The 12,148-nt window shown below is 39.1% G+C and overlaps 1 protein-coding gene across 3 annotated transcripts in view; it reads left to right on the plus strand.

Moving 5' to 3' along the window:
• Positions 1 to 12,148, plus strand: part of ZEB1 (zinc finger E-box binding homeobox 1) — a 213,161-nt gene that overhangs the window by 109,779 nt on the left and 91,234 nt on the right. The window contains exons 7-8 of one of the 3 annotated variants that reach the window (XM_023740605.1): positions 9,348 to 9,505; positions 11,536 to 11,600. The exons of the other annotated variants lie outside the window; for them this stretch is intronic. Coding sequence (XP_023596373.1) covers positions 9,486 to 9,505; positions 11,536 to 11,600 — 85 coding nt within the window. The 5' untranslated portion in view covers positions 9,348 to 9,485. The remainder of the gene's footprint in view (positions 1 to 9,347; positions 9,506 to 11,535; positions 11,601 to 12,148) is intronic. 3 annotated transcript variants of the gene reach the window in all.

The following is a 12,148-nucleotide window of genomic DNA, read 5'->3' on the forward strand; positions in this document are numbered from 1 at the left end:
ATTAGTGTTCGGTGTGTCAAATCTGCTCTTGAGATGGTCTCTATAAATTCAGGTGGAATATATTCAAGGTTGTATTTTGGCTCTCGTGGACTTGTTCTAATTTTCTTTAGTTTCAACTTGAACTTGCATATGAGCAATTGATGGTCTGTTCCACAGTCAGCCCCTGGCCTTGTTCTGACTGATGATATTGAGCTTTTCCATCGTCTCTTTCCGCAGATTCCTGTGTATTCCATCCACTGAGGCCCATGTGTATAGTCGTCGTTTATGTTGTTGACAAAAGGTATTTGCAACGAAGAAGCCGTTGGTCTTGGAAAATTCTACCATGCCATCTCCAGCATCGTTTCTATCACCAAGGCCATGTTTTCCAGCTACCGATCTTCTTTGTTTCCAACTTTCCCAGTCCAATCACAAGTAATTATCATTGCATCCTGACTGCATGTTTGATCAATTTCAGACTGCAGAAGTTGGTAAAAATCTTCAGTTTCTTCATCTTTGGCTTTAGTGGTTGGTGCGTAAATTTGAATAATAGTCGTATTAACTGGTTTTCCTTGTAGGTGTATGGATGTTATCCTATCACTGACAGCGTTGTACTTCAGGACAGATCTTGAAATGTTCTTTTTAATGATGAATGCAACGCCATTCCTCTTCAAGCTGTCATTCCTAGCATAGTAGACCATATGATTGTCCAATTCAGAATGTCCAATACCAGTCCATTTCAACTCACTAATGCCTAGGATGTCGATGTGTATGCATTCTATTTCATTTTTGATGATTTCCAATTTTTCCTAGATTCATACTTCATACATTCAACGTTCTGATTATTAATGGTTGTTTGCAGCTGTTTCTTCTCATTTTAAGTTGTGCCACATCAGCAAATGAGGGTCCCGAAAGCTTGACTCCATCCACTTTATGAAAGTCAACTCTACTTTGAGGAGGCAGCTCTTTTCCAGTTGTATTTTGGAGTGCTTGCAACGTGAGGGGGGGTCATCTTCCAGCACTATATCAGACAGTGTTCTGCTGCTATTCATAAGGTTTTCACTGGCTAATTCTTTTCAGAAGTAGACTGCCAGGTCCTTCTTCCTAGTCTGTCTTAGTCTGGAAGCTCAGCTGAAACCTGTCCGCCAGTGATTGACCTTGCTGGTATTTGAATACATTGGCATAGCTTCACAGCATCACAGCAACACGCAAGCCCCCACAGGAACTGACGGAATACCAATTGAGATGTTTCAACAAACAGATGCAGTGCTGGAAGTGCTCACTCATCTATGCCAAGAAATTTGCAAAACAGCTACCTGGCCAACCGATTGGAAGAGATCTGTATTTATGCCTATTCCAAATAAAGGTGATCCAACCAAATGTGGAAATTATCAATCAATATCATTAATATCACATGCAGGGAAAATTTTGCTGAAGATCATTCAAAAGCAGCTGCAGCAGTATATCGACAGGAGGCTGCCAGAAATTCAAGCTGGATTCAGAAGACAACATGGAACCAGGGATATCATAGCTGATGTCAGAGGGATCCTAGCTAAATGCAGAGAATACCAGAAATACATTTACCTGTGTTTTATCGACTATGCAAAGGCATGCGACTTTGTGGATCATAACAAATTATGGATAATATTGTGGAGAATGGGAATTATGGAACACTTAATTGTGCTCATGAGGAATCTGTACATGGATCAAGAGGCAGTCGTTTGAACAGAACAAGGGGATACTGCACGGTTTAAAGTCAGGAAAGGTGTGCATCATGGTTGTATCCTTTCACCATACCTATTCAATCTGTATGCTGTGCAAGTAATCCAAGAAGTTGGACTGTATGAAGAAGAACGGGGCATCAGGATTGGAGGAAGACTGATTAACAACCTGTGTTATGTAGATGATACCTTACTTGCTGAAAGTGAAGAGGACTTGAGGCATTTTCTGATGAAGATCAAAGACCACAGCCTTCAGCATGGGTTATACCTCAACATAAAGAAAACAAAAATCCTCGCATGATAAACTGAGAAAAGATTATAAAGCTGTCAAGGATTTCATTTTTCTTGGATCCACAATCAACACCCATAGAAGCAGCAGTTAAGAAATCAGAAGATGCATTGCCTTGGGGAAATCTGCTGTAAAAGACCTCTTTAAAGTGTCGAATAGCAAAGATGTCACCTTGAAGACTAAGGTGTGCCTCACCCAAGCAGTAGTGTTTTCAGTTGCCTCATATGCATGCAAAAGCTGGACGATGAATAAAGAACACCAAAGAAGAATTGACGCCTTTGAATTGTGGTGTTGGCAAAGAATTTTGGATATACCATGGACTGCCAAAAGAATGAACAAATCTGTTGTAAAAGAAGTGCAACCAGAATGTTCCTAAGAAGCAAGGATGGTAAGACTGCATCTCACATACTTTGGACATGTTTTCAGGAGTGATCAGTCCCTGGAGAAGGACATCATGCTTGTTAAAGTAGAGGGTCAGCGAAAAGCGGAAGACCCTCAACAAGATGGATTGACACAGTGGCTGCAACTATGGGCTCAAGCAAAATAACGATTGTGAGGATGGCACAGGAGCAGACGGGATTTCGTTCGGTTGTACATAGGGTTGCTATGAGTCAAAACTGACTCGGTGGCACCTAACAACAACATATTTCCTGACTCTTAAAATATTCTTTAAAAAAAAATATTTCAGATCCCTTAAATCAGTGATCTTAAAACTTTTACTAGCAGTAGAAATCTTAAAATTTTACACAGTAGCTGTCCTGTATTGAACTGTGTCCCCCAAAAATATCTGTCAATTTGGCTGGGTCATGATTCCCAGCACTGCATGATTGTCTACCATTTTGTAATCTGATGTGATTTCCTTATGTGTTGTAAGTTCAATCACTATGATCTAATAAGATGGATTAGTGGAGCAGTTATACTGATGAGGTTTACAAGATTGGATAGTGTCTTAAGGCAATGTCTTTTTGAGATATAAAAGAGAGAAGTGAGCAGAGACACATGGGAACCTCATACCACCAAGAAAGCAGTGCTGGGAGCAGAGCGCATTCTTTGGACCTGAAGTTCCTGCGACGAGAAGCTCCCAGACCAAGGGAAGATTGATGACACGGACCTTCATCCAGAGCAGGCAGAGAAAGTGTTCCCTTTCAGCTGACGCCCTGAATTTGGACTTGTAGCCTACTTGTAGCTTTGTTAAAGCCATCCACTTGTGGTATTTCTCTTATAGTAGCACTAGATGACTAAGACAGTAGCTCAATCCAAAAAAAAAAGTGATAGAAGCAGAGCTATTTTGTTTGTGTTTTAGTGTTGTTTAGGGTTTATTTTGTTTTGTTTTGTGGTGGGGTGGTGGAGTCGTTAGGATGATAACATTAGGTGGAGTCATGGGATGATAACAGTTGTCGACTTCTGACTCCTGCACTCCACTGAGGTTAGAAATTGTGTTCTAGAGAGACATTTTTATGCCAGTAGATAGGACTCTGTGGTTCTAATTGGTGGTAGCAATACCTTTCATAATTTGTGGTTGAATAGTCTGTTAGGCATTTACTTATTCAACAAATAGCTATTAAGTATTCTTAATACTGGTGAGATTTCTTTGAGCAAAACAGGCAGAATCCCTGACCTCATGAAGCTTCCAGTATAAAGGAAGAGATGGAAATTAAAAATTATTGCACACTATAATCACAAGCTTTAAGATGATTGCTGTGTAGAAGGGATAATTTAGATTGGGAGATCTTTGAAGAGATTTAAGTGGAGATTTTAAACTGAGACGTGAAGGATGAGTAGGAGGTAGGCAGAGACAGAATGTTCCAGGCAGGAGAATAACATACATGAGCACTCTGAGGTGATCAAGTGAGTGGCCGGGATGAACTGGAGAGGGAGGCAGAGGCCAGATTATGGAGAGCCAGGTTAAGGACCTAGAATTTTGTCCTCAGTGTAATGAGAAATCATTAAAAGATTTTGAACAGAGGAATAAAATAATAAGATTCGTTTTATTAAAAAATTATTTTGTGTGGAGAATGACTAAGTGCAGCAAGAGTGAAATCAGGAACATTAGTTAGGAGGCTAATGCAAGAGTCTTATTCTAACATCTGGCACATAGTAGGCCTTCAGTAGCTATTTGTGGATTAGCTCAATGATAAATATATCACGGCCTCTGTTGTAATATCTGAAATCACTCATACTTCAATCGTGAGTTAATTTGAATATTTTCAAGGGGTCACAAAAAGTGGTGATAATTTGTAGTAATTTTTCCTCATAAATTTCAGATATTCTAAACTTTCCTGTTTTTCCCAGTTTCTTTGAATAGTAAGTACTGAGGACCTTTATAATAAAGAATTTACTTTGCCCAGTATGAAATTCATTTATTCATTCAACAAATATTTGCTTAAAATGTGCTAGATGCTGGCTGGGAGCTGAGAAGGTAGAACGGGTGACTAAGTTAAGCGTGAATATCTGCCGTCAAGTGACTTCTAGGCTAGTCAGCCAGATCTTAGCAAGGCAGGCTGTAGAGTGGCCTCGTGCCCCCTAAATGATGGGGTCTAGAATTAGCTTCTCTATCCCAGCTCAGTATCTGGAATGTTCTAGATGAGCCATGAGACCCTCTTATCAATTAAACTGCATCTTTCTCCTACTTCCTCATGCTTCTGATTCATACTTCTGGGTTTCTGTTTTGGTCAAACTACAACCCATCATAAGCCCTAATTCATGTGACTGGGACCTGACGTCCTAAAGATTAAATCCCAATTCTCTTTTACTCCTAGAAAATCCGGGACCTTGCTTGCTGTAATAGTTTTGTATTGCTATGTAAGAAATTAACACAAATTTAGAGACTTAAAACAACACGTTTACTATCTCACAGTTTATGTGGGTCAGGATTCCAGGCACAGCTCAGCTGGGTGCTCTGCTCAATGCCATAGTCAAGGTGATTCTCACCCCTAGCTCAAGGTTCTTTTCTAAGCACATTCAAGTTACTGGAGGAATTCATTCTCTTGTGGTTGTAGGAATGGTGCCCCAGCTCCCTCTCCATAGGCAGTTCACAGCATGGCTCTTTGCTTCTTTAAGGCCCGAAGAAGAGAGAGAGTTTCTGAGTCTCTGAGGTCAGGGAAGTCCTAAGCCCTCTTAAAAAGTTCAGCTTATTAGATCAGAGCCACCCAGAATAATTTCCTTTTATTAACCCAAAGTCAACTGATAACCAGAAAACCAAACCCGTTGTTGTTGAGTCGATTCTGACTCATAGCGACCCTATAGGACAGAGTAGAACTGCCCTATAGGGTTTCCAAGGCTGTAAACTTTATGGAAGCAGACTGCCACATCTTTCTCCCATGGAGTGGCTGGTGGGTCCAAGCTGCCAACCTTTCAGTTAGCAGCTGAGCACTTAACCGCTGCACCACCAGAGCTTCTCCAACTGATTAGGGACCTTAATTATATCTGCAAAATCCCTTTACCTTTACTGTGTAGCTTGAAATAATCATGGAAGTAATGTCTCATACTCAAGGGGAGGTGTTTCTACAAGGGCATGGGTAATTGGGAGTCAGTTATCTTAGAATTCTGCTTACCTCACTTGTCTCGTGGTGAAATCTCTTGCATCTTCTAGCTGCCAACAAGACATTCTCTTCTTAGTCTCTTCATGCCTTTTATGGTTCCTTCTACATTCTCTTCCTCCATTCCATAAATGTTGAGGTTCCTCAGAACTTCCCATCAACTATTTAACCTGCTTCTTGACTCTGTACCGATTGTTTTCCTCTAGCTGAGGATGAATTCCCTTGTTCTGATAAAACTTAAGGGCAGGTTCTTTTTCCTCTAATCACTTGTGAAAGAACTCAAACTCATCAGATAATAAGTAAAATAAAAGCAGCCTATAATGCTACTTCCTGCCATCCTGGGACCCCGCTAGGGAGAAAGGGGGGAGGACTGCTAGCCCAGAGTAGCTGATGGGTTACAGCTGCCACCATTCAAGGTCAGGTAGTCTGTGTGTGGATGGTGGAGAGACCCTGAGGATGGTTGGGAAAATCTTATCAGATTGGGGGCAGGCAGTTGTGTCTGTGAGTTCTAGCTGGAGAAGCATCAGTGGCATGGAGGTATGTTATCTTGTTATCCCAGGGTACCTTAGAAGAATACGGTTGTTGTCATGGCTTTTAATGAGAGGACCAGACATGCATGGGCTGTGACAACTATGTGGTATCAACCCATCAGGGCTTTCAAATTGTATTGCTGAAAACAAATGCATCCTTACAATTGAAGTGTAGCATTTTCACTTAAATTCAATCTTCTGCCCTATAACAAAGTTGGGTATCTTGCATATAATTTAAGGCCTTCAGTCTTCAACTAATTTAGGATAGCTTGGTGGATTTTGTATGGAGGGAGCAGTTCCTTTTCCTCTTTCTGAAATGCTCTTCATTCTCTGCTTTTATCTGGTTGGCTTATCCATTAAAACCCAGCATGGGGAGAGGCAGGACGGAGCTTAGACATTACCTCCCTGCTAAAGCTTTTCCATTTCTAGAAACCTGCTCCCAATATCCATCCTTAAGAAAGGGTTAATCCTTTTATTCTTTTCTACTTGGGTTGTGGGTCTTTCAATCAATTATACCTGTCATAATGTGTTATAATTTATTTATTTACATGTCTGTCTACCCTACCAGTGAGATGCTGCTATTGTTGTTACATGCCATCTAGTTGGGTCCAAAGTGTAGAGACCCCATGTAAAACAGAACAAAACACTGTGCGGTCCTGCTCCATCCTCACAGTCATTGCTATGCTTGAGCCCATGGCTGCATCTACTGTGTCAGCCCACCTTGTGGAGGGTCTTCCTCTTTCTCGTTGACCCTCTACTTTACCAAGCATGATGTCCTTCTCCAGGAACTGGTTCCTCCTGATACCATGTCCGAAGTGCTTGAGATGAAGTCTCGCCATCCTCGCTTCTGAGGACTGAGGTACACCTGACCCAAGGTGTGGTATTTTGAGTCACCTTGTGTGCATATGAAAGTGAGGTTCTAGGCAATAGAACCTGATTTATTCATTTTTGTAACTATAGTGCCTGATATATGGCAAATGCTCAATAAATGTTTTGAATAAGTAAATGAAACAATCATTAAACCAAAACCACCAAACCCGTTGCTGTTGAGTTGATTCCAACTAATAGCGACCCTATAGGACAGAATAGAACCGCCAAGGCTATAATCTTTATGGACGCTGACTGCCACATCTTTTCTCCTTCAGAGCTGCTGATGGGTTCGAATCACCGACCTTTCAGTTAGCAGCCAAGCACTTAACCACTGTACCATTGAACTGTCCGAAATGACAATATTTCCACCCACCTGATTTCAGGTGACCAGATCTGATTCTCTTACAAACATTGACCCTGATGAAACCTATGTTTACTTTGCTCCATGGTTATATGTTTGGATGCTGGCCACCTTTCCTGTAGCTAGTTTTGTTACTCTGGTGTAGAGTTCTCTGCTCCTCTTTTTCCCCCCATTGACCAGCATGTTTTAAAGTCATAAGACCAGTCTTCCAAAAAGGTGTTATCACTGGGGCAAAGAAAACCTTTTTGTTTTGAAGTCACTCCAGAGGATATGGGACAAAGCAAAGTGCCTGGCATAGGATGCAACAAAGCAGATGTAACGGAGCTAAATCAGAATATCTTCAGATTATTATCTCCACTGAAGAACCATGTGTGACTTTATTGTTGAAAAACAGTATTAAAGATGGTGAAGTAGCATCATCAGAAATACGGCCTTTGGAGCACATAGCTTCCACATTAGAAATGTACTTTTCATATACGAGAATTCAGTCTGTGAAATATGGATGGCTGTAGCATAGGAGTATAGAATTAAGTGAGTTTTATATAGATAACAGTTTCAGAAATCTCTATGTAGTTCTTCTTCTGGAATATGGGCAGAAATTAGTTTCGTAGTTTTCTCAGTGGTCAACAGTTTTCTCTTGGTACCTTGTCAGAAGATATTTAATTGACCACAATTAACTAAAAGTTTTGGTTTAAAAAAGAATCTTTTATGGACAGAAAACAGAGTACCAGGAGGTGATTAATTTCTTATTATGCCAGAAATATGTTTTTCAGCAGACAGTTCTAAAACCAAGTGAAGGAAATTCAGTAAAAATTGGGACATGTGTGTAATTTTTTTAAAGGTTGTAAGGTATGTGAATATTACACATAATTTGCCAACTTCTTTTCTATTTTCATATTATTCTGATAAGAAAAGCTTATGCAGCCTGTATACTCCCATATGATTATGTTACTGGGAAATATAAATTCATGAAGATCAGTGTTTAAGGAACTGAATAGTAAGTCAATCCCTCTAATTTATCTTTTCCCAAAATACAGTGTTTTATCTCTTCCGTTATCTATAAGTCGGCACACTTGTAGGAAGAAATGGAGAAATGGGGGAAAGTTGACTATAGCAAGTAGTTTCATCCAGAAAATTTCAGGATTTTTAGTCTGAAAACTTCATGAGAAATCTTAAAATAGTCACTTAAAATCAAGTATGATTATAGTTAACATGTTATCAGTTGTTCTTAAGGCTCAGTCTTCTGATTCTGTTAAGTTTTAAAGTTCTTAAAGGAGGAATTTTAGAAGTGTACTACTCCCAGTTAAACACTGAAGGTACCATAATGGTAGAAACCCATATGGAATAATAGAGTTAGTTTAGGTTTTTCTTAGAGATACTGTAATGATCAATTGTTATAACGGATACTCTTCATACAAATCTAAATTATTACTTTTGTTTTTGTTATGGTTTTTTTTTTCCTTTTATTTTAGTTATTAGTTGCAGCTTATTGTTTTAGATCCTTACCACCAAAGTGGTTCTTTACTCCCTTATTCTCTATTTTACGTTATTTTTTTCCTGAAAAGTATTCTGCAATTCCGTTAAAGCATTTTGTTTTCTTCTCTAACACGGATTTACCCAAATCGATAATTCATATTGAGAAATACGTTTAGATTCTCAGCTACATGGAGTAATCGATAACTGATGGCATCACCCGTGAGGAGACTGTGAAGTTTCCTTGTAGACTAGGCTTTTCGTCATGACTTTGCACAGCATTATTCCAGCTAAATCAACAAATTGTTATAGTTACTAGAAGTTATTATGCTATGAATAGTGCCTTAAAGTCTCAGTAATGGAGTGAAATTTATTGGATTGTTTTTTTTTTAAGCTGCTGTGTTTAAATGGTGCTGTAATATACCTAGTCCACCGAATCCACATACAGTGAATATTTGACATAGTTAATAAAAGGTTTTGTTAGCCTTCTTTATATTGAACATTTGAGCAGTATACCATTCTGTTGTGCTTTAGGATTTGAATTGATTATGTAGAAGAATATTTACTACCTTCTTTGTTTCATTTCAGAACGACCCTATTTGAAAATGTATGAAGCTATTTATAATCGACTCTGTGGCAGTGATTAAAGAGGTGTGAATAATAGGTTGTTGGAAGTTGACAGCTTCTGGTTTGCTAAACCAGTGTTAGAACATTTATACTGTTCGGATGTACCTTATTTTTCTAAGGTGGGAATTTCTGTTCTGACATGTAGATTGTTGGTCTAGGTATATGCCATGGGTTTTTCACTTTAAAATAGTTTACCGAATCTTAGTATTTTATTGATTTATTTTGCATTTTAAACCTTCAGCCTAATAAGTCAGCCATCAGTGTAGACAGAGGATTGGTCTTTAAGCCCAGGCTTGGCCTTCTCCCTTAAGCTCTCCTGTAAGATAAATGCAGTCAAGATTTTATTTTAATAGGAATGAAACCTTTTTCTTACAGAAAATTTGAAAACATTTGGTAGATTGCTGCTGTGGGAGGAATGTCAGTACTCCTGAAGGAATATGGAATAGCACAACATCCAAAAAGGAAGGATGTACACTTTGTATTTCAGTAAACCTTTATTAGTTTTAAATACAAAAACCAGAAGAGCATGTATTTGAATTAATCAAATTTAGATTAGATCATGTTTTTATTTAAGAAAGAAAGGAAGTCTAGAGAAATCGTTTAAAATTTTGAGTAATTTTGAGTAAACCAGTAATTTATCAGGAGGAATCAGTCCCTGAAGAAGGACGTCATGCTTGGTAAATAGAGAGTCAGCAAAGGAGAGGAAGACGCTCAACAAGATGGATTGACCCAGTGGCTGCAGCAGTCGGCTGAGGCACAACAAGGATTGTGAGGATGGCGCAGGACCAGGCAGTGTTTCATTCTGTTGTACATAGGGTTGCTATGAGTCAGAACCAACTCAATGGCACCTAACAACAAAAAATAATTTATCTAATGAGTTTTCAATTTTTTTGTTCTTATGGATTCAAAGCAATTTATCAGTTCGTAGCACTCTTAAAGTACTCTCAAGATTTACTAAAATGCATTTTAATATTACAACTCAGGTTCCCTTGCCAGCCAGAGGTGGTGTTTCCAAAAAGAATATGGTTTAAAAATGCGGCAGAGAAAGGTCTACTAGAAAACAAACATTAGGGAAATAAAACAAAAAGTTACTATATATGTATTCCACAATAAGTCTGAGAAACTCTTTAATCTAGAAAAGAAGAAGTTCCAAAATAAACCACATTTCTCGCAGGACCAACCTGCTCTCCTAAGTTATTCGTCACCTAAACCACTTTCCTCGGTTGTAATCTGTAGAGTGTCTCCCGCAAATTTTGTTTTATGTAAATTGAACCCATTTTTAAAGTTTTAAAGCTGTCTGAATTGAAACTTTCTTTTTCACTTGATTTTTCCCTTGTTTCTTTTTCGCAAGTCTGAAAAGTTACTTGTGTCACCTGGGTTCTACCACATATTTTGATGGTACATCAGTACACGTTTTTCCAGATCTGGTCTATGGCCTTCTACCCATATATGGAGAAGCTGGAGTACAAATGTTTACCAGTGGATGGAATAATTGTTTTAAAGTTTCGAACAGAATTGTACATGCACACACATAAACATCCCATAGGTTTTGTGAAAATTAAATATAATAATATATTCAGAGCACCTAGCAAGAGTCTTGTGACTAGTGGCCCTCTTTATTCTGAGAGTACTTGGTACTTTGGAAGGAGCTCCAGAGACCTGTTTTTAACCCTTACTTCCCTCTTTACTCTGTGTGAATTTACCCGGTTTTTTTCAGGGCTTCGAACAGGTTTGTTCCAGTTCAAACCTCTGCTGAGAATTTGCATTTTCTAACAAGTTCCCAGACAATGCTAATACTGCTGGTTAGGGACCAATTCTAAGAACCACTAGTAGAGCAGTGGTTCTCAAAATTTATTATACATAAGAATCACCTGGGGATAATGTCAAAATGTAGATTTTGATTCAGTGTTATCTGTGGTGGAAATGCAAATTCTCAGCAGGGGTTCAAACCAGAACGAACCTGTTCGGAGCCCCGGTTTTCTTAACCTCACTAAGTTCCATATGCCTTTTCTTTAAAAAGAGTGATAATAATGCCACTTCTTCCAGCCTCGCAGTATTGTTCTAAAGATGTTTGGTTAAATTGCTTTGTAATTGCAAATTGCAATAGAGTTGTGCTGTTTGGTGATGTTGTTCTTGTCCTTCTCGTCAGTTTAAAGATTCAAGAGGAATTCAAAACACGTGACCTTGAGGAAACATCCCCCCCTCAACCGTCAGGTTGGCAGCTCTTCTTGGTTAAAAGACATTTGGGGAAAAACAAGACCATTTGGGGATCTCACTATGGATATTCATTGACTTCTAGTTCATTTTGAGGCATTTTTCTTGACAGTCTATAACTTCAGTCCAGAGTCTTTAAATCCCTAGGATGTTCTGAGTATAGAGTGGGTTTCACTTTATGGGCCTAGAATAGAGCAGTGCCCTCATGCCGCTGAGGTTTTCCAATTGAGGACATGATGTGAGCTAACTGTTCCTAGTGTACAGGTTAATCCCACCGTATCCTGTTTGTGAGTGACTGGATGGGTGCCTGGAAATTCTAGTGCCAGACTGTACACCTCCTCCCTTAACAATCACCTCACACAGGTGAGTCTCTTTGCTCAAAAAAGGAAGATTATTGTCTTAGTTACCTAGTGCTGCTGTGACAGAAATGCCACAAATGGGTGACTTTAAAGAACAGAAATTCACTTTCCAACATTTCTGGAGACTTAAAGTTTGCATTTAGGGCATTGGCTCTAGGGGAAGGCCCTTCTTTGTCTCTTTCCAGTAGC

Source organism: Trichechus manatus, unplaced genomic scaffold (assembly GCF_000243295.1).
Source record: "Trichechus manatus latirostris isolate Lorelei unplaced genomic scaffold, TriManLat1.0 scaffold00160, whole genome shotgun sequence".
Lineage (NCBI taxonomy): Eukaryota > Metazoa > Chordata > Mammalia > Sirenia > Trichechidae > Trichechus > Trichechus manatus.